This window comes from Ornithorhynchus anatinus, chromosome 5, assembly GCF_004115215.2.
Source record: "Ornithorhynchus anatinus isolate Pmale09 chromosome 5, mOrnAna1.pri.v4, whole genome shotgun sequence".
Classification (NCBI taxonomy): domain Eukaryota; kingdom Metazoa; phylum Chordata; class Mammalia; order Monotremata; family Ornithorhynchidae; genus Ornithorhynchus; species Ornithorhynchus anatinus.
In genome coordinates, this window is record NC_041732.1 from 100,414,186 (window position 1) to 100,441,768 (window position 27,583).

General features: G+C 47.6%; 1 protein-coding gene across 2 annotated transcripts in view; it reads left to right on the forward strand.

Annotated features, from left to right (window-relative positions):
- The window catches only part of MYOM1 (myomesin 1), a 201,767-nt gene that overhangs the window by 143,282 nt on the left and 30,902 nt on the right, over positions 1-27,583 (forward strand). For both annotated transcript variants that reach the window (XM_029066099.1, XM_029066100.1), the window contains 6 exons: positions 4,879-5,063; positions 10,623-10,737; positions 16,915-17,071; positions 18,989-19,095; positions 19,231-19,275; positions 21,972-22,108. In XM_029066099.1, coding sequence (XP_028921932.1) covers positions 4,879-5,063; positions 10,623-10,737; positions 16,915-17,071; positions 18,989-19,095; positions 19,231-19,275; positions 21,972-22,108 — 746 coding nt within the window. The remainder of the gene's footprint in view (positions 1-4,878; positions 5,064-10,622; positions 10,738-16,914; positions 17,072-18,988; positions 19,096-19,230; positions 19,276-21,971; positions 22,109-27,583) is intronic.

Here is a 27,583-nt window from a genome sequence, read left to right on the forward strand (position 1 = left end):
CTCTCTCGCCCCGCTCCGGTCTATTCTTCACTCCGCTGCCCGGCTCATCTTCCTGCAGAAACAATCTGGGCCTGTCACTCCCCTTCTTAAACAACTCCAGTGGTTGCCTATCGACCTCCGCTCCAAACAAAAACTCCTCACTCTAGGCTTCGAGGCTCTCCATCACCTTGCCCATTCCTACCTCTCCTCCCTTCTCTCTTTCTACCGCCCACCCCGCACGCTCCGCTCCTCTGCCGCCCACCTCCTCGCCGTCCCTCGGTCTCGCCTATCCCGCCGTCGACCCCCGGGTCACGTCCTCCCGCGGTCCTGGAACGCCCTCCCTCCTCACCTCCGCCAAACTGATTCTCTTTCCCTCTTCAAAACCTTACTTAAAAATCACCTCCTCCAAGAGGCCTTCCCAGACTGAGCTCCTCTTCCCCCTCTACTCCCTCTGCCATCCCCCCTTTACCTCTCCGCAGCTAAAGCCTCATTTTCCCCTTTTCCCTCTGCTCCTCCACCTCTCCCTTCCCATCCCCACAGCACTGTACTCGTCCGCTCAACTGTATATATTTTCGTTACCCTATTTATTTTGTTAATGAATTGTACATCGCCTTGATTCTATTTAGTTGCCATCGGTTTTTACGAGATGTTCTTCCCCTTGACGCTGTTTAGTGCCATTGTTCTTGTCTGTCCGTCTCCCCCGATTAGACTGTAAGCCCGTCAAACGGCAGGGACTGTCTCTATCTGTTGCCGACCTGTTCATCCCAAGCGCTTAGTACAGTGCTCTGCACATAGTAAGCGCTCAATAAATACTATTGAATGAATGAATGAATGAACAACCTGATTACCCTGTATTTACCCCAGCGCTGAGAACAGTGCTCTGCACGTAGTAAGCGCTTAACAGATACGTTATTATTACAGCGCCTGGCATAAAGGAAGCACTTAACAAAAATCGTTAAAAAAATAAACACTTATAGGGGGCAGAAAGATGTAGGCTCTGAATATGGGTCAGAGGGAGATCCCACTAAGTAGTTACCAGGCTTGGGAGATGGGGAAGATGGTGATGTTATCAATAATGATGGGGTAGGTAGGAGCGGGAGAAGATTTGGGGAGGAGGATGACATTTCTGTCCATCTCCATTTATGGAAACGCTCCATCACCTTGCACTTTCCTACCTCACCTCATTTCAATCCCACAACCCAGCCCGAACACTTCGCTTCTCTAGCACTAACCTTCTCACTGTGCCCCAATCTCGCCTGTCCCGCCGCCGACCCCAGCCCCCATCCCGCCTCTGGCCTGGAACGCCCTCCCTCCTCAAATCCGACAGACGATGAACTCTCCCCTCTTCAAAGCCTTACTGCAGACACATCTCCTCCAAGAGGCCTTCCCAGATTAAGCCCCACTTTTCCTCATCTCCCACTCCCGTCTGCGTCACCCTGACTTGCTCCCTTTGCTCTCCCCACCCTCCCTGCCCCACAGCATTTATGCACATATCTGTCATTTTATTTATTTGTATTGATCCCTGTCTCCCCCAGCTAGACTGCGAGCTTTCTGTGGGCAGGGAATGTCACTGTGTATTCTTGAATTGTACTTTCCCAAGCGCTTAGTACCCACAAGGAAAGGACACATCAGGAGCCTGAAGGAGGCTGAGAGGTGTAAAAGACCGTGAGCCCGTAAACCTCACCTCTGTTCAGTGAAAAGCATTATTAGAAGCAGCGAGGCCTAGAGAAAGAGCGCAGGAGTCGGAGGATCTGAGTTCCGATTCCCACTCTACCACTTGTCTCGTCTGCTCGTGTGACCTTGAGCAAGTCTCCTTCCCCTCCTTCGAAGCCCATATCATTCGCCTCTACCACCCACTCCAGTTACTTGTCGCCGTCATCTACCGCCCTCCCGGTCCCACCTCCGACTTCTTCAACCACCTTGACCCCTTTCTCACCTTCCTTCTCTCCTTCTCTCTGCCCACTCTGATCCTTGGAGACTTCAACATCCATACGGATGTACCCGACGACTCCTCTGCTGCCCACCTGCTATCCCTCCTCGACTCTGCCGACCTCCTCCTCCACCATACCGCGCCCACTCACCGACTTGGTCACACCCTCGATCTCGTCATCTCCTACCGCTGCACTATCTCCTCCCTCACCGACTCTGAAATCCCTCTCTCTGACCATAACCTTCTCACCTGCCTCATCTCTCACACTCCCTCCCCCTGCGAATCTTCGCTACTGCCCCACAGAGACCTCCGCTCTCTCGATCCCATCCGTCTTTCCAATAGCATCTCGCCTCACCTTGCCGCCCTGTCCTCTCTTCCCACTCTCGACGATCAGGTCTCCGCTCTCAACTCCACCCTCTCTACTCATCTCGACTCTCTCGCCCCCCTTTCCCTCCGCCGCTCTCGCTCCACTAACCCACAGCCCTGGATCACCTCCTCCGTCCGCCTCCTACGCTCCTATGCTCGAGCTGCTGAGCGCTGCTGGCGAAAGTCCAAACACCAAGCCGACCTCACACACTTCAAATTTATCCTTTCCTGCTTTAACTCTGCCCTCTCCTCCGCCAGGCAAAGCTTCTTCTCCTCCCTCATCGACACCCATGCCCGTCACCCCCGCCGATTGTTCCGGACCTTTAACTCTCTCCTTAGGCCCCCTGTTCCTCCCCCTCCCCCATCTCTCACCCCTAATGATCTGGCCACCTATTTCCTCACGAAAATCAACACGATCAGGTCTGAGCTCCCCAAAGTCACCCCTCCGCCTCTCCCCACCCCCCCCCAGCAACCCCCTCCCCTACTTTCCCATCCTTCCCTGCAGTATCCTCAGAGGAGATCTCCTCCCTCCTCGCAAGTGCCACCCCCTCCACCTGCGCCTCGGACCCCATTCCCTCTCACCTTCTTAAAACCATCGCCCCTGCCCTCCTCCCTTCCTTAACTTCTATTTTTAACCACTCAATCTCCAAGGGCTCCTTCCCCTCTGCCTTCAAACATGCCCACGTCTCCCCCATCCTAAAAAAACCCACTCTTGACCCCACTTGCCCCTCCAGTTATCGTCCTATCTCCCTACTACCCTTCCTTTCCAAAATCCTAGAACGAGTCGTCTACAATCGATGCCTAGAATTCCTTAACTCTCATTCTCTCCTAGACCCCCTCCAATCTGGCTTCCGTCCCCTCCACTCTACCGAGACTGCTCTCTCTAAGGTCACCCGTGACCTCCTTCTTGCCAAATCCGATGGCTCCTACTCCATTCTGATCCTCCTTGACCTCTCTGCTGCCTTTGACACTGTCGACCATCCCCTCCTCCTCCATACCTTATCTCACCTTGGCTTCACGGACTCTGTCCTCTCCCGGTTCTCCTCTTACCTCTCTGGCCGATCATTCTCGGTCTCCTACGCTGGAGCCTCCTCCCCCTCCCATCCTTTAACTGTTGGAGTTCCTCAAGGGTCAGTTCTTGGCCCTCTTCTGTTCTCCATTTACACTCACTCCCTCGGTGAACTCATCCGCTCTCACGGCTTCGACTACCATCTCTACGCAGATGACACGCAGATCTACATCTCCGCCCCTGTCCTCTCCCCCTCCCTTCAGGCTCGCATCTCCTCCCGCCTCCGGGACGTCTCCACCTGGATGTCGGCCCGCCACCTAAAACTCAACGTGAGCGAGACTGAGCTCCTCATCTTCCCTCCCAAACCCGGTCCGCTCCCAGACTTCTCCATCACCGTGGATGGCACGACCATCCTTCCCGTCCCGCAGGCCCGCAATCTCGGTGTCATCCTTGACTCGTCCCTCTCGTTCACCCCACACATCCTATCCGTTACCGAGACCTGCCGGTTTCACCTCTACAATATCGCCAAGATCCGCCCTTTCCTCTCCACCCAAACGGCTACCTTACTATTACGGGCTCTCGTTATATCCCAGCTAGACTACTGTGTCAGCCTTCTCTCTGACCTCCCTTCCTCCTCTCTCGCCCCGCTCCGGTCTATTCTTCACTCCGCTGCCCGGCTCATCTTCCTGCAGAAACGATCTGGGCCTGTCACTCCCCTTCTTAAACAACTCCAGTGGTTGCCTATCGACCTCCGCTCCAAACAAAAACTCCTCACTCTAGGCTTCGAGGCTCTCCATCACCTTGCCCCTTCCTACCTCTCCTCCCTTCTCTCTTTCTACCGCCCACCCCGCACGCTCCGCTCCTCTGCCGCCCACCTCCTCACCGTCCCTCGGTCTCGCCCATCCCGCCGTCGACCCCTGGGTCACGTCCTCCCGCGGTCCTGGAACGCCCTCCCTCCTCACCTCCGCCAAACTGATTCTCTTTCCCTCTTCAAAACCTTACTTAAAAATCACCTCCTCCAAGAGGCCTTCCCAGACTGAGCTCCTCTTCCCCCTCTACTCCCTCTGCCATCCCCCCTTTACCTCTCCGCAGCTAAAGCCTCATTTTCCCCTTTTCCCTCTGCTCCTCCACCTCTCCCTTCCCATCCCCACGGCACTGTACTCCTCCGCTCAACTGTATATATTTTCGTCACCCTATTTATTTTGTTAATGAATTGTACATCGCCTCGATTCTATTTAGTTGCCATTGGTTTTTACGAGATGTTCTTCCTCTTGACGCTGTTTAGTGCCATTGTTCTCGTCTGTCCGTCTCCCCCGATTAGACCGTAAGCCCGTCAAACGGCAGGGACCGTCTCTATCTGTTGCCGACTTGTTCATCCCAAGCGCTTAGTACAGTGCTCTGCACATAGTAAGCGCTCAATAAATACTATTGAATGAATGAATGAAAGTCACTTCACTTCCCTGAGCCTCAGTTCCCTCGTCTGTACAATGAGGGGACTGTACAGGGAGCGTGTACGGTACGCTTACTGTGCACAGTAAGCGCTTAATAAATACGACCAAATGAACGGATGGAATTCTTTGGTTTCCACCTCCAGGTCCGCCTCTTGAACTGAAGTACAGTGAAGTCCGGAAAGACTCCCTCGTTCTCCAGTGGAAGTCACCGGCTCACTCGGGCCACACCCCCGTGACTGGTTTCTATGTCGACCTGAAGGAGGCAACAGCTAGGGATGACAAATGGCGAGGAGTCAATGAGAAGCCCATTAACCACAAATACCTCAAGGTAAAAACAACAACACAAAAATCAATGTCGATGCCCAAAGCCAAAAACGTGGGGGAGCATAGCCAACAGGGATCCATGGAAGGCAAGCCAAAAAACCCAAAAAGGAAAATGCAACAAAATACTTTAGTTGTAACAGTCCCTTTTACTCCTCACAGTCTTTTCCTTTTGACCTTCCCTCAAAGAGCATTTACTAAATGATCAAACAAACTGGGAGACAATGTACCCTATATTAATGATGTACATATATCTATAATTCTATTTATTTATATCGATGCTATCGATGACTGTCTACTCGTTTTGTTTCGTTGTCCGTCTCCCCCCTTCTAGACCCTTCTGGGTCGGGATTGTCTCTGTTGGTTGCCGAACCGTGCTTTCCAAGCGCTTAGTACAGTGATCTGCACACAGTAAGCGCTCAATAAATACAATTGAATGAATGAATTTCAATAATGTTTGTATTTATTGAGCACTTAATATGTGTAGAGCACTATAGTAGGCCCTTGGGAAGCGTACGATAGAACAATGAACACGTGAGCCCCACATGGGACAACCTTATTACCTTGCGTCTACCCCAGTGCTTAGAACGGTACTTGGTACATAGTAAGCATTTAATAAATACCATTATTACTATTATTATTATTATGAACAGACACACTGCCTGCCCACAGTGAGCTTTGGTGAACAGTATCATTGTTCCAAGTGCTCAGAGTTTGGAAAAGTGTTTTGTTGTTGCTGTTGTAGTTTTATGGTATTGGTTAAGTACTTGCTATGTGTCAAACACCGTTCTAAGAGCTGGGGAAGATACAAGTTAGTTCAGACACAGGCCCTGTCCCACATGGGGCTCACAATCTAGATAGGAATCCCCCTTCTCCCCTTCACCTCCCCTCAGCTAAACCCCCTTCCCCCCCTTTCCCTCTGCTCCTCCCCCCTCCCTTTCCCTCCCCTCAGCACTCTGCTCATTTGTCGATATTTTTATTACCCTATTTATTTTGTTAATAAGGTGTACATCCCCTTGATTCTATTTATCGTGATTAAGTTGTCTTGTTTTTGTCCGTCTGTCTCTCCTGTTTAGACCGTAAGCCCGTCAATGGGCAGGGATTGTCTCTATCTGTTGCCGAATTGTACATTCCAAGTGCTTAGTCCAGTGCCCTGCACAGAGTAAGTGCTAAAAAATACTATTGAATGAATGAATAGGAGGGAGAACAGGTATTGAAGCCCCATTTTACAGAGGAGGTAACTAAGGCACAGGGAATTTAAAGTGACTTGTCCAAGGTCATTCATTCATTCATTCATTCAGGTCACACAGAGGCAAGTGGCAGAGCTGGGATTAGAACCAGGTCCTCTGATTCCCGGGCCCGTGTTCTACCCACTGAGCCATACTGCTTCTCATTCTCCACCTTCCCTGCTCCAGGGGACGGTAGGAGTTAAGAATTAGTCCGTCCATTCGACAGGGAGAAACTCCAAGCACTTAGTGGAAAGAGCACAGGTTTGGGAGTCAGAGGTTGTGGATTCGAATGCGGACTCTGCCACTTATCAGCTGTGTGATTTCGGACAAGTCACTTAACTTCTCTGTGCCTCAGTTACCTCATCTGAAAAATGGGGATTGCAACTGTGAGCCCCACGTGGGACATCCTGATGACCTTGTATCTACCCCAGCACTTAGAACAGTGCTTGGCACATCGTCAGCACTTAACAAATACCATTATCATTATTGTTAGTATTATTGTGTTTGGGCAATAAATTGGAAGAGAATTAGGAGGAACCTTCGGACTCCCAGGCCCGGGCTCTAACCATTCAGCAATTAGTAGGTCACTTCTACTGACGCAGGTTGGAAGCAACAGTGAATAGTTTTGATTTGTACACATCAGTGCAGTAGGACCATGTAGGGGGAGGTGTTGTCTAGTGCACAGAGATTTCAGCCAAGAATGGATCTGGACTTCCTCCGCTGAGCTACGGAAATCTGACTCACAGACGGAGTCTCAGCTGCACATCACTCACTTACATGTTATGTAGATGTGTCAGGAGCCGTGTGGTCTATTTTCATCATAACAAGGAAAGAGATCAGCTTCCTTTTCTCATGCAGCCTCATTGCACATAGTAAATCCAGATCTTCTTGCCACGGACTCTAAGAACAGGATTACCGCAGCTTGAGTTTTTCATAGTCAGGGCTTTGGAGTCAGAGGTCATGAGTTCGAATCCCAGCTCTGCCACTTGTCAGCTGTGTGACTGTGGGCAAGTCACTTCACTTCTCTGGGCCTCAGTTACCGCATCTGTAAAATGGGGATTAAGACTGTGAGCCCCATGTGGGACAAACTGATTCCCCTATGTCTACCCCAGCGCTTAGAACAGTGCTCTGCACATAGTAAGCGCTTAACAAATACCAACATTATTATTATTATTATAGTAACGAGGAAAGAGTTCAATTCCTTTTTACTCTATTTCTTGGTTGCGCAAAAGAAATCCAGATTTTCTTGCCTTCATAGAACTACAGTATCCCAAGTCTAAGTATAATAATAATAATGTTGGTATTTGTTAAGCGCTTACTATGTGCCAAGCACTGCTCTAAGCACCGGGGTAGATAAAAGGTAATCAGGGTTGTCCCATGTAGGGCTCACAGACTTCACCCCCATTTTACAGATGAAGTAACTGAGGCACAGAGAAGTGAAGTGACTTGCCTAAGGTCACATAGCTGACAAGCGGGGGAGCCGGGATTAGAACCCATTACCTCTGACTCCCAAGCCCGGGCTCTTTCCACTGAGCCACGTGTATTTATCCTGCCCCTAGATTTGAGCTCCTTCATCCATTCCAAATAGACTAGTGAAATCCATGTTACACTAAACTGAGTATGTTGGATGACTAACTCTATATATAGTTTAAATGATGGAACTTTACAGTAATTTCAAAAGTTCTTTAAATTTGTGACTATTGCTTTTAAAAGGACCCTTGAAGAGTTCCGTTTCACAACAGATTTTTGTTCCCCAGTTCTTTGTTGGGGAACATAACAGTGTTTGACACATATTGTAAATGCTTAACAGATACCATTATTAAGCATACATTAAAGGAGATTATTTTTTTCCCACTGTTATTTGGTAGGCGCTTACAGTTTGCCAGGCACTGTACTAAGTGCTGGGGCAGAGCCAAGCTGGTCAGGTTGGACACAGTCCATGTCCCACATGGGGCTCACCGTCTTAATCCCCATTTAACAGGTGTGGTAACTGAGGCCCGGAGAAGTGAAGTGACTTGCCCAAGGTCACAAAGCAGACAGGTGGCAGAGCCGGCATTAGGACCCAGGTCCTCCGACTCCCAGGCCCAGGCTCTTTCCACTAGGCTGCCCTGCTTCACTTGAACATCCTTGCTTTAAGCTTGCTGTTCCGGCCGATAATTTTTTGGATGTTTTTGCTCATTCATCGACTGATAGTTTGCCAAACCTTGAGAAGAAGGATATTGGGTGCTGGATCCATTATTTCCCTCCCATCCTCACAGCACATAGATATATATCTGTATAATTACCTGTCATTTATTTATTCATTTATCTATTGATTAATTATAATACCGGTCTTTGTTAAATAGAAGCAGCGTGGCTCAGTGGAAAGAGCCCGGGCTTGGGAGTCAGAGGTCATGGGTTCGAATCCCGGCTCTGCCACATGTCAGCTGTGTGACCTTGGGCAAGTCACTTAACTTCTCTGTGCCTCAGTTACCTCATCTGTAAAATGGGGATTAACTGTGAGCCTCACGTGGGACAACCCGATTACCCTGTATCTCCCCCAGCGCTTAGAACAGTGCTCTGCACATAGCAAGCGCTTAACAAATACCAACATTATTATTAAATGCTGAACTATGTGCCAGGCACTGTACTAATCGCTGGGGTGGATACAAGCAAATCGGGTTGGACACAGTCCCTGTCCCACGCGGGGCTCACAGTCTTAATCCCCATTTTACAGATGAGGTAACTGAGGCCCAGAGAAGACAAGTGACTTGCCCAAGGTCACAGAGCAGACAAGTGGCGGAGCTGGAATTAGAACCCATGACCTGCTGACTCCCAGGCCCGTGCTCTATCCACTACACCAAGCTCCTTGTCATTTATATCAATGTCTGTCTCCCCTTCTAGACTGTGAGCTCACTGTGGGCAGGGAATGTGTGCGTTTTGTTATATTTTCCTCTCCCAAGAGCTTAGTACAGCGCATTGCACACAGTAAGTGCTCAGTAAATACGAATGACTGACTGACTGAATGACTGACTGACTGAATGAATGAATCCAGGTCCTTCTGACTGCCAGGGCCATGCTCTATCCACTAGGCTACTCTGCTTCCCACAAGTAGGGAAGCATTCCGGGAATTACTGGGAAAAGGTCCAGGCAGGAAGCTGCTTCATCAGGAATCTAGGTGAGGAGTGATTAAAGCCCGCGTGTGTTCTATTCAGTAGGTCACATTGCTTCCCATCTATGGAATGCTTAGTTTGGGGTTTAATAATGCTGCTATTTGTTAAGCGCTTACTATGTGCCGAGCACTGTTCTAAGCACTGGGGTAGACACGGGAATCGGGTTGTCCCATGTGGGGCTCACAGTCTTAATCCCCATTTTACAGATGAGGGAACTGAGGCACAGAGAAGTGAAGTGACTCGCCCACAGTCACACAGCTGACAAGTGGCAGAGCTGGGATTCGAACTCATGAGCCCCGACTCCAAAGCCCGTGCTCTTTCCACTGAGCCACGCTACTTCTGTTTGGCTGTCAGGAGGAACAAACATTTTCACGGAATTTAAAGTCTGAATCACACTTCCAAATTTTTAGTTTTACACTCATTGGATCTTCAATAGATTGTAAACTCTTCAGTTGACTGTAAGATCCTCAATAGATTTTAAGCTCTAGAATTAGATTATATTCATTCATTCAATGATATTTTTTGAGAGCTTACTGTGCGCACTGTACTAAACGCTCGGGAAAGTACAGTACAACAGTAAACAGACACATTCCCTGCCCACAACGAGCTTGGGCAGGGTTCGTGTCTACCGACTTCAACGTGCTCCCCCAAGCGCTTAGTACAGTGCTCAGCGTAAGTACTCACGGGCCTGGGATTCAGAAGGTCATGGGTTCTAATCCCGGCTCCTCCACTTGTCTGCTGTGTGACCTGGGACAAGTCTCTTCGCTTCTCTGGCCCTCAGTTCCCTCATCTATAAAATGGGGATTGAGACTGCGAGCCCCATGTGGGACAGGGACTGGGTCCAACCCGATTTTCTTGTATCCACCCCAGTGCTTAGTACAGTGCCTGGCACATAGTAAGTGCTTAACAAACACCATTAGTATTATTATTACTAATAATATCTACCACTTCCTTCTTATTTTTAATAGCATTTGTTAAACGCTCACTGTGTGCCCGAAACTGTACTAAGATCCAGGGTAGATACAAGATAATTAGGTCAGACACAGTCCCTGTCCCTCACGGGGCTTCCGGTCTAAATTGGAATACAGTGCCCGGCACGGTGTAAGCCCTTAACGAATACCATAATTATCATTATCATTAAAAAATCGATTGACTGACGTCTGGAATCTCCATCGTCTTTTCCAGGTGCGAGGCCTGAAAGAGGGAGTGAGTTATGTGTTCCGGGTGCGAGCTACCAACCAAGTAGGAGTTGGGAAACCGTCTGACGTCGTCGGGCCTGTGGTGGCCGAAACCCGACCAGGTTTGCTCCGTGGTTTGGTCTCTGCCGATTCATTTTCAAAACTCAGGCACACTAGCTATGTAAGGCCATTCGTGGTTGTCATCAGTTGAACCCGCTGGAATAACAAACACATTCGACTGGCGAAACGGCAGAAATGTGGACGCGGGCCAGGTTTTTGAGGTTCTGGCCTGGAGCGCTCGTCTACCCCGAGCCAAACGCCCTGAAAAACACCCTTTGCTTCATCTGACGGAGCGTCCGGCCATTCTCCAGGGCTCTGGTTGGACACAAGCCGTCATATGATATGTGTGGGCCACTTTCAGAGCACGCGATAGCGGCCAAGATAATCACCGTAGTCCAAACAGCTCCCGGGTTGAAGCAAATGTCCCTGACAGGTTAAGGCAGCAGTCGGCCCACGGGGATGACAGACCTGAATCAACCGGAGATTGTCTCCTTCTTCAGGGTCAGGGAAAGCCCTGAGCTAGATCACGAGATCATGAGTAGACGCCCTGGCACTCTGCAAATTCTAATTTTGAAGCCAAAGGGGTTTAATCAAAAGCGTGGGGAACTGAGAATCAGGAGATCTGGGTTCTAGTTCCGGCTCCACCGCTTGCCTGCTGGGTGATCTTAGGCAAGTCACTTAACCTCTCTGGGCCTCAGCTTCCTCATCTGTGAAAGTGGGAGACAATACCACGAGAAGCAGTGTGGGTCAGTGGAAAGAACCCGGGCTTGGGAGTCAGAGGTCGTGGGTTCTAATCCCGGCTCCGCCGCTTGCCAGCTGTGTGACTTTGGGCAAGTCACTTCACTTCTCTGTGCCTCCGTTACCTCATCTGTAAAAAGGGGATTAAAACCGTGAGCCCCACGTGGGACAACCTGATCACCTTTTATCCCCCAGCGCTTAGAACAGTGCTTTGCACATAGTAAGAGCTTAACAAATACCATCATTTATTTTTTTTTATTTTTACCTGTTCTGCCTCCCACTTAGACTGTGATCCTCATGGGGAAAAGAGACTATCTGATCTTGCACTTGGTTTTGTTCCCTTTATTCACCCCTCCCTCAGTCCCTCAGAACTTATGTGCCTATCCGGCACATTTCGTAATAATACTGTCTGCTTCCCCCTTTAGACTGTAAGTTCATGGTGGACAGAGAATGTGTCCCCCAAACTGTTATATTATACTCTCCCAAGTGCTTTGTAATAGTAATAACAATAATAATGGTATTTGTCAATAATAATAACAATGTTGGTATTTATTAAGCGCTAACTATGTGCAGAGCACCGTTCTTAGCGCTGGGGTAGATACAGGGTAGTCAGGTTGTCCCAAGTGAGGCTCACAGTTAATCCCCATTTTACAGATGAGGTAACTGAGGCACAGAGAAGTTAAGTGACTTGTCCACAGTCACACAGCTGAGAAGTGGCAGAGCTGGGATTCAAACCCGTGACCTCTGATTCCCAAGCCCGGGCTCTTTCCACTGAGCCACGCTGCTTCTCTTCCTACATGCCAAGCACTTTTCTAAGCTCTGGTAGATACAAGGTCATCGGGTTGACCCAGGTGGGGCTTCGAACAGATGAGGTAACTGAGGCCCAGAGAAGTGAAGTGACTTGCCCAAGGTCACACAGCAGACAAGTGGTGGAGCCGGGATAAGAACCCACATCCTCTGACTCTTAAGCCCAAGCTCTTGCCTTTAGGCCATGCTGCTTTTCACTGCACTGCATAAAGTTATTGTTCAATAAATACCACTGATTGATTGATTGATTGATCCAGTTAAAATGTATCTACATCAGTACTTAGCACAGTGCTTCGCTCATAGTAAGTGCTTAGTAGATACCATTGTCATTATTATTGCTTACCTCTGAAAATTATCATCAGATAAATGTGTGATCAAATTGCCCCCTGGGTGCTCCTCTTGATCTGGGTTATTATTATTACTTTATTAATAGTATCTATTAAGTGCTCACTAGGTGCCAGGCAATGTACTAAGCGCTGAGGTAGATACAAACAAACGCAGTCCCTGTCTCATTTGGGACTCTCTGTCTTAATCCCCATTTTCCAGCTGAGGTAACTGAGGCCCAGAGAAATGAAGCAGCTTGCCCAAAGTCGCACAGCAGACAAGTGGTGGATCCGGGATTAGAACCCATGACCTTTTGAGTCCTAGGCCCGTGTTCTATCCACTAGGCCACGCTGCTTGGGTTGGGTTAACTCAGAGGGTCTCTAACCATTCTCTCCAAAGAGCACATGTTTGGGTATCTCAACCCTAAAAGTACCTGGACCCCACTGCAAGCTGTCTCCAGGGGATATATCTCCTGTTTCTGTCAGAAATAATAATAATAATAATAATGATGGCATTTCTAAGTGCCTTCTATGGGCCAAGCACTGTTCTAAGCACTGGGGTAGATACAAGGTTCTCAGGTTGTCCCATGTGGGGCTCACAGTCTTCATCCCCATTTTACAGATGAGGGAACTGAGGCACAGAGAAGTTAAGTGACAGCTGGCAAGCGGCAGAGCCGGGATTAGAACCCATGACCTCTGACTCCCAAGCCTGGGCTCTTTCCACTGAGCCACGCCGCAGTGAGCTCACAGAGGCCCATGTTTTTTCCTCTAGGCCATAATCCTTCTAGGCCACTTTCCACTAAGCTGGTTGTAGGCAGGGAACATGTCTACCAACTCTGTTATAGTGTACCCTCCCAAGCGCTTACTACAGTGCTCTGCACACAGTAAGCACTCAGTAAATACCACTGATGGATCGATTGCTTCCCAATCTCACAAGCAGTTCTTCAACGCCCACGTAACTTCATATAGGTTATCTGGGTCCAGGCACCCCAGTGCTTAGAACAGTGCTTGGCACATAGTAAGCGCTTAATAAATACCACCTTTCTTCTTGTTATTACTAATTATTATTCCCCACGCAAAAGAGCATAGGAAAGAGGAAAATGAAAGTTTTATGATAAGCTATAGAAGATATGAATCTGGTACTGTGGTTCAGGGCCAATAATGTCCTTTAGGTCTATAGTTAGTGAAAAGTCTCTCCAATTTCAAATGAAACCTTGCTCATTTGGCAGACAAATAGCACATTGATTTCTCACACATAAGAATCTGTTTATTTTTATTTAGAATCATTGCAAGAAATGCTTTGGTGAGAATTGAGAAGCAGGGTCGCCTAATGAATAGAGCACAGGCCTGGGAGTCAGAAGGACCTGAGTTCTAATCACAGCTCTGCCACACGTCTACTGTGTGACCTTGGACAAGTCACTTCACTTCTCTGTGCTTCAGTTCCCTCATCTGTAAAATGTGGATTAAGACTGTGAGCCCCATGTGGGACAGGGACTGTGTCCAACCTGATTAATGTTGGTATTTGTTGGTATTTGTTAAGCGCTTACTATGTGCAGAGCTCCGTTCTAAGCGCTGGGGGAGATACAGGGTCATCTGCTTGTACTAAAGTTGACCTACAAGATGTGTAATATGTAATGTTCCCCTCCGGGGCAGGGAAGGTTCAATTTCGGTAGGAATTAGCACCACACTTTAGGTAACTAGTTGGATGTTTTCAGAGTTTGCTAGTACAGATTCAACTTTTGTTTTCAGTCCAAAATCTAAACGAGAGTTCACCAAAGAAGCCGTTGATTTAAATAACCACTTCAGACTTTTTTTTAATGGTACTTGTTAAGTGCTTACTATGTAGCAGATACCCTTGTAAGCCTTGGGGTAGATACAAGTTAATCAAGTTAGAGAAACAGCGTGGCTCAGTGGAAGGAGCCTGGGCTCTGGAGTCAGAGGTCATGGGTTCGACTCCCGGCTCTGCCACTTGTCAGCTGTGTGACTATGGGCAAGTCACTTCACTTCTCTGTGCCTCAGTTACCTCATTATTATTTTTTATGGTATTTGTTAAGCACTTACTACGTAATAATAATAATAATGCTGGTATTTGTTAAGCACTTACTATGTGCAGAGCACTGTTCTAAGCGCTGGGGTAGACACAAGGGAATCAGGTTGTCCCACGTGGGGCTCACAGTCTTAATCCCCATTTTACAGATGAGGTAACTGAGGCACAGAGAAGTTAAGTGACTTGCCCACAGTCACAGAGCTGACAAGTGGCGGAGCTGGGATTCGAACTCATGACCTCTGACTCCAAAGCCCGTGCTCTTTCCACTGAGCCACGCTGCTTCTACGTACCAGCACTGTGCTGGCATAAAATAAAATTAAAAAGTTGTAGCATACATTAAGCGCTTACTACGTGCCAGGCACTGGGGTAGATACAAGATAATCAGGTTGGACACAGTCCTTGTCCCACTTTGGGCTCACTGTCTTCATCCCCATTTTATAGATGAGGGAATCGAGTTCACCGCTGTCCCACATAGCTTACAGAGGCCCAGAGAAGTGAAGTGACTTGCCCAAGGTCACACAACAGACAAGTGGCAGAGTGGGATTAGAACCCAGGTCCTTCTGACTCCCGGGCCCGTGCTCTATCCACTTGGGCATGCTGCTTCTCAATATTATTTAAGGGTCTTTTGCATATTCTTTTTTTATTGTAATTTAATATGAATGACAAGAGGGCATGCATATTGACCAAACTCTGCCCTCCTGGATTCTTGACAACTGGAGACAACTAGAGCACAAGGACCGATTTGTGTATATCATCCATGCAAATGTCACACAAATGAATGCTGGTCATTTTCAGAGCTAGTTTTTACTTCGCGGGCTTTATTTTCGTATTTCCTATTTTTCGGAATTTATTTTCTCTCCATTGGCCATTTTCTTCCCGTCTTGGTTTGGATGACATGAATACCTTTCGTGTGGGAAAATGCTAGGCTCGCTGCGGGTAGGTAACGTTCCTTCCCACTCTGTTTTACAGAACTCTCCCAAGGCATTAATATGGTGCCCTGCACACAGAAAGCACTCAGTAAATACAGTTGACTGATTGATAGGTTCAAGGGAGTATACCATTCCGTTATGAAAGATCATTCAATAGTATTATTGAGCGCTTACTATGTGCGGAGCACTGTACTAAGCACTTGGAAGGTACAAATCGGTAACAGAAACAGTACCTGCCCTCTGACGAGCTTACAGGGGAAGCAGAGTGGCTTAGTGGAAAGAGCCTGGGCTTCGGAGTCAGAGGTCATGGGTTCGACTCCCGGCTCTGCCACTTGTCAGCTGTGTGACTGTGGGCGAGTCGCTTCACTTCTCTGTGCCTCAGTGACCTCATCTGTAAAATGGGGATTAACTGTGAGCCTCTCGTGGGACAACCTCATTACCCTGTATCTCCCCAGCGCTTAGAACAGTGCTCTGCACATAGTAAGCGCTTAACAAATACCAACATTATTATTATTGTTATTAATCGGGGGAGACGGACAGACGAAAACAATGGCAATAAATAGAATCAAGGGAAGAACATCTCATTAAAACAATAGCAAATAAATAGAATCAGGGTGATGTACATCTCATTAAACAAACTAAATACGGTGATGAAGATATATACAGTTGAGCGGACGACCAGTGATCCCAAGAGAAATTCATTACCCCTAATATTTGGGAGTGAAGCAAAAGGATGAAGAAAGGTGAAAGCCATTTAAACACAGCCTATCCCTTTTTCTTTTTACTCATCGCTGGGGGCTTAGAGCGAAAGGTCTGCAGTCCAAGGAAGAATTCATTATGGTATTTGTATCAAGGAGAAGCAGCGTGGTGCAGTGGATAGAGCATGAGCCTACGAGTCAGAAGGTAATGGGTTCTAATCCCGGCCCCACTGCTTGTCTGCTGTGTGACCATGGGCAAGTCACCTCACTTCTCTGTGCCTCAGTTACCTTATCTGTAAAATGGGGATTGAGACTCTGAGCCCCATGGGGGACAGGGACTGCGTACAACAGGATTTGCTTAAATCCATCCGAGCGCTTACTACAGTACCTGGCACATAGAAAGCCCTTCATAAATACCATGATTAGTAGTATAATTATTATTTTTGGCCTCCCAGTCTAAATAGGAAGGAGAACAGGCATCGAATCCCCATTTTACAGATGAGGAAACAGGAACACAGGGAAGCAAAGGGACCTGCCCAAGGTTACATTGCAGGAAACTGGCAGTGCTGGGATTTGAACCCAGGTCCTTGGACTTCCAGGCCCAAGCTCTTTCTATTAGGCCATGCCGCTCCTCAGTACAGTCCTTGCCTGGCAGAAAGTTGCTGACTGTTTCTTGTTGTTTTTTTTTATCTTTCAGGAACCAAAGAGGTGGTAGTAAATGTAGATGATGATGGAATTATTTCTCTGAATTTTGAATGTGACCAGATGGCTGCGGACTCTCAGTTCACTTGGTCCAAGGATTATGTTTCGGTTGAAGACTCACCTCGTTTAAATGTAGAAACTAAAGGCAACAAGTAAGATTTATTTCACCTCTACTCATGGATTTTACAATTCAGGGGTTTCCCCTATGGAAGCCGGTGATTAATTTTTTTTAATGGCATTTGTTAAGCGCTTACTACGTGCCAGGCACTGTAATTAATGCTGGAATATATAATAATAAGCGTGGCTTAGTGGAAAGACCACAGGGTTGGGAGTCAGAGGTTGTGGGTTCTAATCCCAGCTCGGCCAGTTGTCAGCTTTGTGATGTTGGGCAAGTCACGTAACTTCTCTGTGCTTCAGTTACCTCATCTGTAAAATGAAGATTAAGACTGTGAGGCCCAAGTGGGACAACCTGATAACCTTATATCTCCCCCAATGCTTAGAACAGTGCCTGGCACATAGCAAGTGCTTAACAAATATCATCATTATTATTATAATTTTAATAATACTAGATAGAGAGATAGATATAGATAGATGATAGATATAAATAAATAGATGGCATTTGTTAAGCGCTTATTATGTTCCAGGCACTGTACTAAGCACCGGGGTGGATACAAGCAAATCAGGTTGGACACAGTCCACGTCCCACATGGGGCTCACAGTCTTCATCCCCATTTCACAGATGAGAGAACTGAGGCACAGATAAAGTTAAGTGATTTGTCCAAAGTCACACAACAGACAAGCAGCAAAGTCAGGATCAGAACCCGTATCCTTCCGACTCCCATTCATTCATTTATTCATTCAATCGTATTTATTAAGCACTTACTGTGTGCAGAGCACTGTACTGAATGCTTGGGAAAATGCAATACAACAATAAACAGTGACATTCCCTGCTCACAACGATCTCACAGTCTGCACGAGTGGGGGAGGGGGGATTATTGAGGAAGGGGGGTAACATGTCCTGAACGTTTCTGTAGAAAGATGATCCAGGCAGTGGGACAATGTTTTGCCCTGAAGGACTAAATCAACATTTAATGACCTGGGGGAAGAAGACTTGGGCATTTATTCCTGTGATGTCACCAACTCTGATGGAATTGCTCCCAGCTATGTTATAGATGAGGAGGGCAGAGCAACACTAATAATAATTGAGATATTTGTTGAGCGCTTACTATGTGCAGTGGGGTGAAAACCAGCATAGTGGGTTGGACAAGTGAGAACGCTGCTTAATAACGTTGCTCGGTCTATCGGTTATATTGATTAAGCACTGGATGCAGAGCACTGAATGCAGAGCACTGTTCAGAGCACTTGGGAGAATAGAAAAGAAGCAGCATGGCTTAGTAGAGAAGCAGCGTGGCATAGTGGTAAGAGCACGGGCTTGGGAGTTAGAGGACATGGGTTCTCTTCCTGCCTCTGCCACTTGTCTGCTGTGTAACTTGGGGCAAGTCACTTAACTTCTCTGGGCCTCACTTACCTCATCTGTAAAATAGGGATGAAGACTGTGATCCCACATGGGACAAGCTGATTACCCTGTATCTACCCTACCGCTTAGAACAGTGCTTGGCACATAGTAAGTGCTTAACAAATGCCACAGTTATTATTATTATTATTATTATTAATATGAGTTGGTAGACACATTCCCTGCCCACAGTGAATCTAATCCTGACACTGCTGCCCGCGTGCTGTGTGACCTCAGGCAGGTCACTTCACTTCTCTGTGCCTCAGTTTCCTCATCTATAAAATGGGGATTCCACGCCTTTCTCCCTTCTACTTAGGCTACGAGCCCCATATGGGACCTGATTAACTTGTATCTACACCAGCACTTAGACCAATTCATGACACACAGTCAGCACTTAAGGAGAACCATAATTATTCTATTGTCTTGTTAATCCCCACGAGAAGTTGGTCGGAACCCAGAACTACTTCCCACTTGAACTAAATAATGCAGTTCGTTCAGTTCTTCGAGAAGTAACTTGCTCCTATTTCCTTTGTAAACCCAATGTTTTGCCCTGAAGGACTAAATCAACATTTAAAGACCTGGGGGAAGAAGACTTGGGCATTTATTCCTGTGATGTCACAAACTCTGATGGAATTGCTTCCAGTTATGTTATAGATGAGGAGGGTAAGTTTAAACTCCGATTAACTTGGAAATCTATTAATGAGCCTCTTTTTCTTAATTGCTGGTCTATTATATTCAAGACCCACTAGTTGCACGAGCTAGGTTGAACTCTAATGGGTTTTTTCTTTTCTCTTTCAGAGTTGAAACGCTTACTGGCCCTCAGTCAGGAACACAAATTCCCAAGTAAGTGTCAGAGAAGTGTTTGTGGGAGGGAGTCGTGAGGCGTGTCTAACAATAATAGTCAATAATTATGGTACTTAAGTGTTTACTATATGCCAAGCTCTGTTCTAAGCACTGGGATAAATACAAGTTAAGCAGGTTAGGCACGGTCCCTGTCCCACATGCGGCTCACACTCTTAATTTCCCTTTTACAGATCAGGGAACTGAGGCCCAGAGAAGTAAGTGTCTTATCCAAGGTCAAGAGCAGATAGGTGGCGGGGCTGGGATTAGGGCCCAGGTCCTCCAGATTCCCAGGCTCCTGCTTTATAAAAATAATAATGCTGGTATTTGTTAAGCACTTACTATGTGCAAAGCACTGTTCTAAGTGCTGGGGGGATACAAGGTGATCACATTGTCCCCCCTGGGCTCACAGTCTTCATCCCCATTTATAGATGAGGGAACTGAGGCCCAGAGAAGCTAAGTGACTTGCCCAAAGTCACACAGTTGACAAGTGGCAGAGCTGGGATGAGAACCCAAGACCGCTGACTCTCAAGCCCGGGCTCTTTCCACTGAGCCAAGTTGCTTCTCAGGATAAGATGCGATGGGTGGGATTGGATGAAGTGACTCTTTCCATCACTTGGATCGGAACACATCTGGGAGTCGGGGATTTGCTTTCTAGTATTTGAGGGGAAATCTTGATACAACAGGAGCTGTAGAGAAGCAGCATGACCTAGAGAATCAATCAATCATATTTAATGAGCACATTATTCATGCAGAGCAAGAATAATAATAATGGAGATATTTGTTAAGCCCTTACTATGTGTCAGGCACCATGATAAGCACTGGGGTGAAAACCAGCATATTGGGTTGGACAAGCGAGAAGCAGTATAGTGTAGTGGATAGAACACGGGCCTGGAAGTCAGGTCATGGGTTCTAATTCTGGCTCTGCCCCTTGTCTGCTGTGTGACCTTGGGCAACTCACTTAACTTCTCTGTGCCTCATTAACCGCATCTGTAAATGGAGATTGAGACTGTGAGCCCCACATGGGACCCACGTTTTGAATCCGTCACCAAATCCTGTCGGTCCCACCTTCACAACATCGCTAAAACCCGCTCTTTCCTCTCCATTCAAACTGCTACTGCTTTAATACAATCACTCATCCTATCCTGCTTAGATGACTGCACCAGCCTCCTTGCTGACCTCCCAACCTCCTGCCTCTCCTCACTCCAATCCATACTTCACTCTGCTGCCCGGATCATCTTTCTACAAAAACGTTCAGGACACGATTAGACCGTAAGCCCGTCAAAGGGCAGGGACTGTCTCTACCTGTTACGGATTTGTACATTCCAAGCACTTAGTACAGTGCTCTGCACATAGTAAGCGCTCAGTAAATACTACTGAATGAATGAATGAACATCACCCCCCTCCTCAAAAATCTCCAGTGGTGGCCCATCCACCTCCGTATAATAATGTTAATAATGTTGGTATTTGTTAAGCGCTTACTATGTGCCGAGCACTGTTCTAAGCGCTGGGGTAGACATAGGGGAATCAGGTTGTCCCACGTGGGGCTCACAATCTTAATCCCCATTTTACAGATGAAGGAACTGAGGCACAGAGAAGTTAAGTGACTTGCCCACAGTCACACAGCCGACAAGTGGCAGAGCTGGGATTCGAACTCATGAGCCCTGACTCCAAAGCCCGTGCTCTTTCCACTGAGCCACGCTGCTTCTCCGTATCAATCAAGAACTCCTCTCCACTGGCTTTAAGCAGTCCATCACCTTGACCACTCCTTCCTCACCTCACTTCTCTCCTACTACAACCCGGCCCACACACTTCTCTCCTTTAATGCTAATCTTCTTACTGCACCTCGATCTCATCTATCTCTCCACCGACCCCTGGCCCACGTCCTACCTCTGGCCTGGAACGCCCTCCCTCCTCAAATCCACCAGACAATGACTCTCGCTCTCCCTCAAAGCCCTATTGAAGGCCCAACTCCTCTAAGAGGCCTTCCCAGCCTAAGTCCCACCTTTCATCATCTCCCACTCTCTTCTGCGTCATCCTGACTTGCTCCCTCTTCCCTTCTCCCACTCCCAGCCCCACAGCATTTATGTACATATCTGTCATTTCATTTATTTATATCGATGTCTGTCTCCCCCACTCTAGGCCATAAGCTCACTGTAGGCAGGGAATGTGGCTGTTTACTGTTGTGTTGTACTTTACCAAGCGCTCAGTACAGTGCTCTGCACCAAGTAAGCAGTCAATAAATACGATCGAATGACTGAAACGGAGCTTACAGTCTAGAAGGCCATGTCCCAGGCATTGAAAAGTACAAAGGGCAGGAGCATTCTTGTGGAGAAGCAGGATCCGGTGGGATCATTCATTCATTCATTCAGTAGTATTGAGCGCTTACTATGTGCAGAGCACTGTACTAAGCACTTGGGATGTACAAATCGGTAACAGATAGAGACAGACCCTGCCCTTTGATGGGCTTACAGTCTAATAGCCCGGCTATTTCACTGTCAGAGGCAGCTCTTAGGATCCCCAATTCCCTAATGACATTCTAACCCAAACACCCAGTGAAAACACATGGATTAGCCCATCTGAGTTCGTGGAAGAAACCAAGGCAAGATAAGGAGTGTCTGGGAAATAGCAAGAAGATGTTTTTTCCATTCAGCACGTTTTATACAACTGACTCACCACCGCCGTGATTTCTCTCGTAGCCGTTGCACTTAAAACCGAGCTAGCCGTGGAAATCTTGGAGAGGGGACAAGTCCGCTTCTGGTTGCAGGCTGATAAACTGTCTCCCAACGCCAAAGCTGTTTACGTATTTAATGACAAGGAGATATTTGATGGGCCGGTAGGTTCATAATTATGATTTTTCTTTCCTAAGCGTGGGGTCTAAAATATTTGGGAATTAGCTGAATCAGCTGTGACAAAAATCATAGCCTCACTGATGGCAAGGAGAAGTAGCGTGGCCTAGTGGAAAGAGCCCAGGCCTGAGAGTCAGAAGATTTGATTTCTACTGGCGGCTCTGCCACCCACCTCCTCACCGTCCCTCGGTCTCGCCTATCCCACCGTCGACCCCTGGGCCACGTCCTCCCGCGGTCCCGGAACGCCCTCCCTCCTCACCTCCGCCAAACTGATTCTCTTCCCCTCTTCAAAACCCTACTTAAAACTCACCTTCTCCAAGAGGCCTTCCCAGACTGAGCTCCCTTCTCCCTCTACTCCCTCTACCACCCCCCCTTCACCTCTCCTCAGCTAAACCCTCTTTTCCCCCTTTCCCTCTGCTCCTCCACCTCTCCCTTCCCCTCCCCACAGCACTGTACTCGTCCACTCAACTGTATATATTTCCATTACCCTGTTTATTTTGTTAATGAATTGTACATCGCCTCGATTCTATTTAGTCGCCATCGTTTTTACGAGATGTTCTTCCCCTCGACTCTATTTATTGCCATTGTTCTCGTCTGTCCATCTCCCCCGATTAAACTGTAAGCCCGTCAAACGGCAGGGACTGTCTCTATCTGTTGCCGACCTGTTCATCCCAAGCGCTTAATACAGTGCTCTGCACATAGTAAGCGCTCAATAAATACTATTGAATGAATGAATGAATTGTCTGCTGTGTGACCTTGGGCAACTCACTTCACGTCTCTATGCCTCAGTTACCTCATCTATAAAATGGGGATTAAATCCTCCTCCCTTCAACAGTTTGGACCGTGAGCCCCATGAGGGACAGGGACTGTGTCTGACCTAATTGTCTTGTATCTATTGTCTTGTATCTACCCTGGATCCTAGTACAAATACTATTAAAAATAAGAAGGGAGTGGTAGATAATAATAATGATAATAATGGTGTTTGTTTAGCACTTACTATGTGTCAGGCACTGCACTAAGCATTGGGGTGGATACAATCAAATCGAGTTGGACACAGTCCCTGTCCCCAGTGGGGCTCCCAGTCGCAACCTCCATTTTACAGATGAGGGAACTGAGGGCCAGAGAAGGGAAGTGACTTGCCCAGCATCACCCGGCAGACAAGTGGCAGAGCTGGGATTGGAGGTCTGTCAAAAGGTGACAAAATTGAGCAGAGGAAAGGAAATTTTGGTCCCTTGAGGAAAGGTTAAAGGCTATAGGAAGGTTTATCTTAAAGAAGAGGAGCTGAAAGAGTGACTTGTTCAGTATTTTCAAGTATGTGAAGTCCTTTCATGGGGCAGATTGTGAAAACCAATTGTTTCCTAGGTCCTCTGAGGACTTAAAGACATCTCTTTGTTCAGATGATTAGTCACTCTCTGGCTGAAAGCAGAGAATTAGACAGGTGAATGCTCACTGTGAGCAGGGAATGTGTCTGTTTATTGTTCTATTGTACTCCCCCAATTGCTTAGTACAGTGCTCTGCACACAGTAAGTGCCCAATAAATATGATTGAGTGAATGAACTCTAAGAGTCACATCTAACTCTGAAGTTCTCTAATTGAGGGTCAGAAGCCAGCCAGTCTGCCATTCAATCCTATTTCTTGAGTGCTTACTCCGTGCAGGGCACTGGACTAAGCACTTGGGAAAGTACAATACCACAGTATACGGACACATTCCCTGCCCACAGTGAGATTATTCATTCATTCATTCAATAGTATTTATTGAGCGCTTACTATGTGCAGAGCACTGTACTAAGTGCTTGGGATGAACAAGTCGGCAACAGATAGAGACAGTCCCTGCCGTTTGACGGGCTTACGGTCTAATCGGGGGAGATGGACAGACAAGAACAATGGCAATAGAGTCGAGGGGAAGAACATCTCGTAAAAACAATGGCAACTAAATAGAATCAAGGCGATGTACTATTCATTAACAAAATAAATAGGGTAACGAAAATATATACAGTTGAGCGGACGAGTACAGTGCTGTGGGGATGGGGAGGGAGAGGTGGAGGAGCAGAGGGAAAAGGGGAAAAAGAGGGTTTAGCTGCGGAGAGGTAAAGGGGGGGTGGCAGAGGGAGTAGAGGGAGAAGAGGAGCTCAGTCTGGGAAGGCCTCTCGGAGGAGGTGAGTTTTAAGTAGGGTTTTGAAGAGGGAAAGAGAATCAGTTTGGCGGAGGTGAGGAGGGAAGGCGTTCCGGGACCGCGGGAGGACGCGACCCGGGGGTCGACGGCGGGATAGGCGAGACCCGGGGACGGCGAGGAGGGCGGTGGCAGAGGAGCGAAGCGTGCGGGGTGGGCGGTAGAAAGAGAGAAGGGAGGAGAGGTAGGAAGGGGCAAGGTGACGGAGAGCCTCGAAGCCTAGAGTGAGGAGTTTTTGTTTGGAGCAGAGGTCGATAGGCAACCACTGGAGTTGTTTAAGAAGGGGAGTGACAGGCCCAGATCGTTTCTGCGGGAAGATGAGCCGGGCAGCGGAGTGAAGAATAGACCAGAGCGGGGCGAGAGAGGAGGAAGGGAGATCAGAGAGAAGGCTGACACGGTAGTCTAGCTGGGATATAACGAGAGCCCGTAACGGTAAGGTAGCCGTTTGGGTGGAGAGGAAAGGGTGGATCTCGGCGATATCGTAGAGGTGAAACCGGCAGGTCTCGGTAACGGATAGGATGCGTGGGGTGAACGAGAGAGACGAGTCAAGGATGACACCGAGATCGCGGGCCCGAGAGACGGGAAGGACGGTCGTGCCATCGACGGTGATAGAGAAGTCTGGGAGAGGACCGGGTTTGGGAGGGAAGATGAGGAGCTCAGTCTCGCTCACGTTGAGTTTTAGGTGGCGGGCCGACATCCAGGTGGAGACATCCCGGAGGCGGGAAGAGATGTGAGCCCGAAGGGAGGGGGGAGGACAGAGGCGGAGATGTAGATCTGCGTGTCATCTGCGTAGAGATGGTAGTCGAAGCCGTGAGAGCGGATGAGTTCACCGAGGGAGTGAGTGTAAATGGAGAACAGAAGAGGGCCGAGAACTGACCCTTGAGGAACTCCAACAGTTAAAGGATGGGAGGGGGAGGAGGCGCCAGCGAAGGAGACCGAGAATGACCGGCCAGAGAGGTGAGAGGAGAACCGGGAGAGGACGGAGTCCGTGAAGCCGAGGTGAGATATGGTATGGAGGAGGAGGGGACGGTCGATGGTGTCAAAGGCAGCAGAGAGGTCAAGGAGGATCAGAATGGAGTAGGAGCCATCGGATTTGGCAAGAAGGAGGTCACGGGTGACCTTAGAGAGAGCAGTCTCGGTAGAGTGAAGGGGACGGAAGCCAGATCGGAGGGGGTCTAGGAGAGAATGGGAGTTAAGGAATTCTAAGCATCGATTGTAGATGACTCGTTCTAGGATTTGGGAAAGGAAGGGTAGTAGGGAGATAGGACGATAACTCTAGAGGATGGAAGACAGACATTAATATACATAAAAAAATGACAGATATGGACACAAGCGCTGTGGGGCTGGGAGGGGGGATGAATGAAGGGAGCAAGTCAGGGCAATGCAGAAGGGAGTGGGAGAAGAGGAAAGGTGGGGGGCTTAGTCAGGGAAGGCCTCTTGGAGGAGATGGGCCTTCAATAAGGCTTTGAAGGAGGGGGAGAGTCAATGCATCATTAAGAAATTTTAAGTTGGGAGTTGGCTCTGTAGATTTCATAGAAGCAAGAAAATGAAAAATGTCCACTTTTTAATGCCCAGCCCAGTTTTTCTAGTGTTAATGATTACTGAGTGCAATCTTGTGTGCTGAGCTCCCTGTTGAAATAAAAGTCATTTTAAAATGGGGCTTTTTATGGTATTTGTTCAGTGCTTACTATGTACTGCACTAGGCACCGGGGTAGGTACACACTAATCAGGTTGGACACAGTCCCTGTCCCACATAAGGCTCACAATCTTAATCCTCATTTTACAGAGGAGGTAACTGAGGCTCAGAGAAACTAGGTGACGTACCCAAGATCAGAGCAGATAAGTGGTGGATCAGAGATTAGAACTCGGGTCCCTCTGACTACCAGGCCCATGCTCTTTCCGCTAGACTACGCCACTTCTCATTCATTGCTGAAGATTTGGTTTTCCCCATCACAGCTATTTCACTGTTTGGGAGCATTGGAATGTAACTACACAGACTGGTTAATTCGTGCCAGGATGATTTCCTCTCTATATTGGCAACCAAGCAATATACCAAAGCAGTCAACTGAACAGTGCACTATTAAATTTCATTAAATCACTTGACCATGACCCATTCAAAGAGGATTCACCATTTATTTGTTTAAAAACCTTGTGTAAAACAAATAGTGCCTTACTCTGCATCATCTTTCTCAGGATTTGACTTTTAGAAAACTTGAGCCCCTTGGAAATATATTATGGTCTGTTAGATTCATAACTCCATTTGCATCCTAGCCTGGTTAAAAGTTCAGGTATTTGATGTTCCAGTATTATGACAAATGCCCGACATCCTTAACTTTTTTTAATGGTATTTGCTACGTGCTTTCTATGTGCCAGGCACTGTACTAAGCGCTGGGCTAGATACAAGCTAATCGGGTTGGATACAGTCCATAACCCCACGTGGGGCTCACAGTCTTAATCCCCATTTTACAGATGAGGTAACCGAGGCACAGAGAAGGGAAATGACTTGCCTAAAGTCACACAGCAGACAAAATGGCAGAGCCGGGATTAGAATCCAGGTCCTTCTGACTCTCAGGACAGTGTTCTGTCCACTAGGCCATGCTGATTCTCATCTTCCCTTCATCTTTAACGGCCAAGTCTCCATTATCCAAGAAGGGATGGCCAATATGCGGATTATCCAATCTCCTGACTCTTTTGATTTTCCCTCCTTATCTCTGACTTCTGGTCTTTTTACTGAACATCAGCTGCTCTACAAGAGAGTGGGCTGAGGAGTGATCAGAGATGAAACTCAAACCAGACATTATGACTTTATGTTTTTCAGTTAAATTGTTCAGTGGTGAAGGAGGTTGAAACTGAGAAACGGTGTGGTCTGGTGGAAAGAGCAAAAGCCTGAGAATCAGAGGACCTGAATTCTAATCTCAGCTCCACCATTTGCCTGCTGTGTGACCTTGGGCAAGTCCCCTAAATTCTCTGTGCTTTCGTTTCCTCATCTGTAAAATGGGAATTAAATTCTATTCCCTATTACTTGTACTGTGAGCCTCATATTCATTCATTCGTATATTCATTCAATTATATTTATTGAGCATTTACTGTGTGCAGAGCACTGTACTAAGTGCTTGGTTGGGACAGGGACTGTATCCGACCTGAATAACGTGTAGCTACCCCAGTGCTTAGCACAGTGCTGGACACATATGCAACGCTTAATGAATATAACAATAACAATAATAATAATGAATGGAGGTAATAATAATAATGGAATTTGTTAAGCGTTTACTGTGCTAAGCACTGTTCTAAG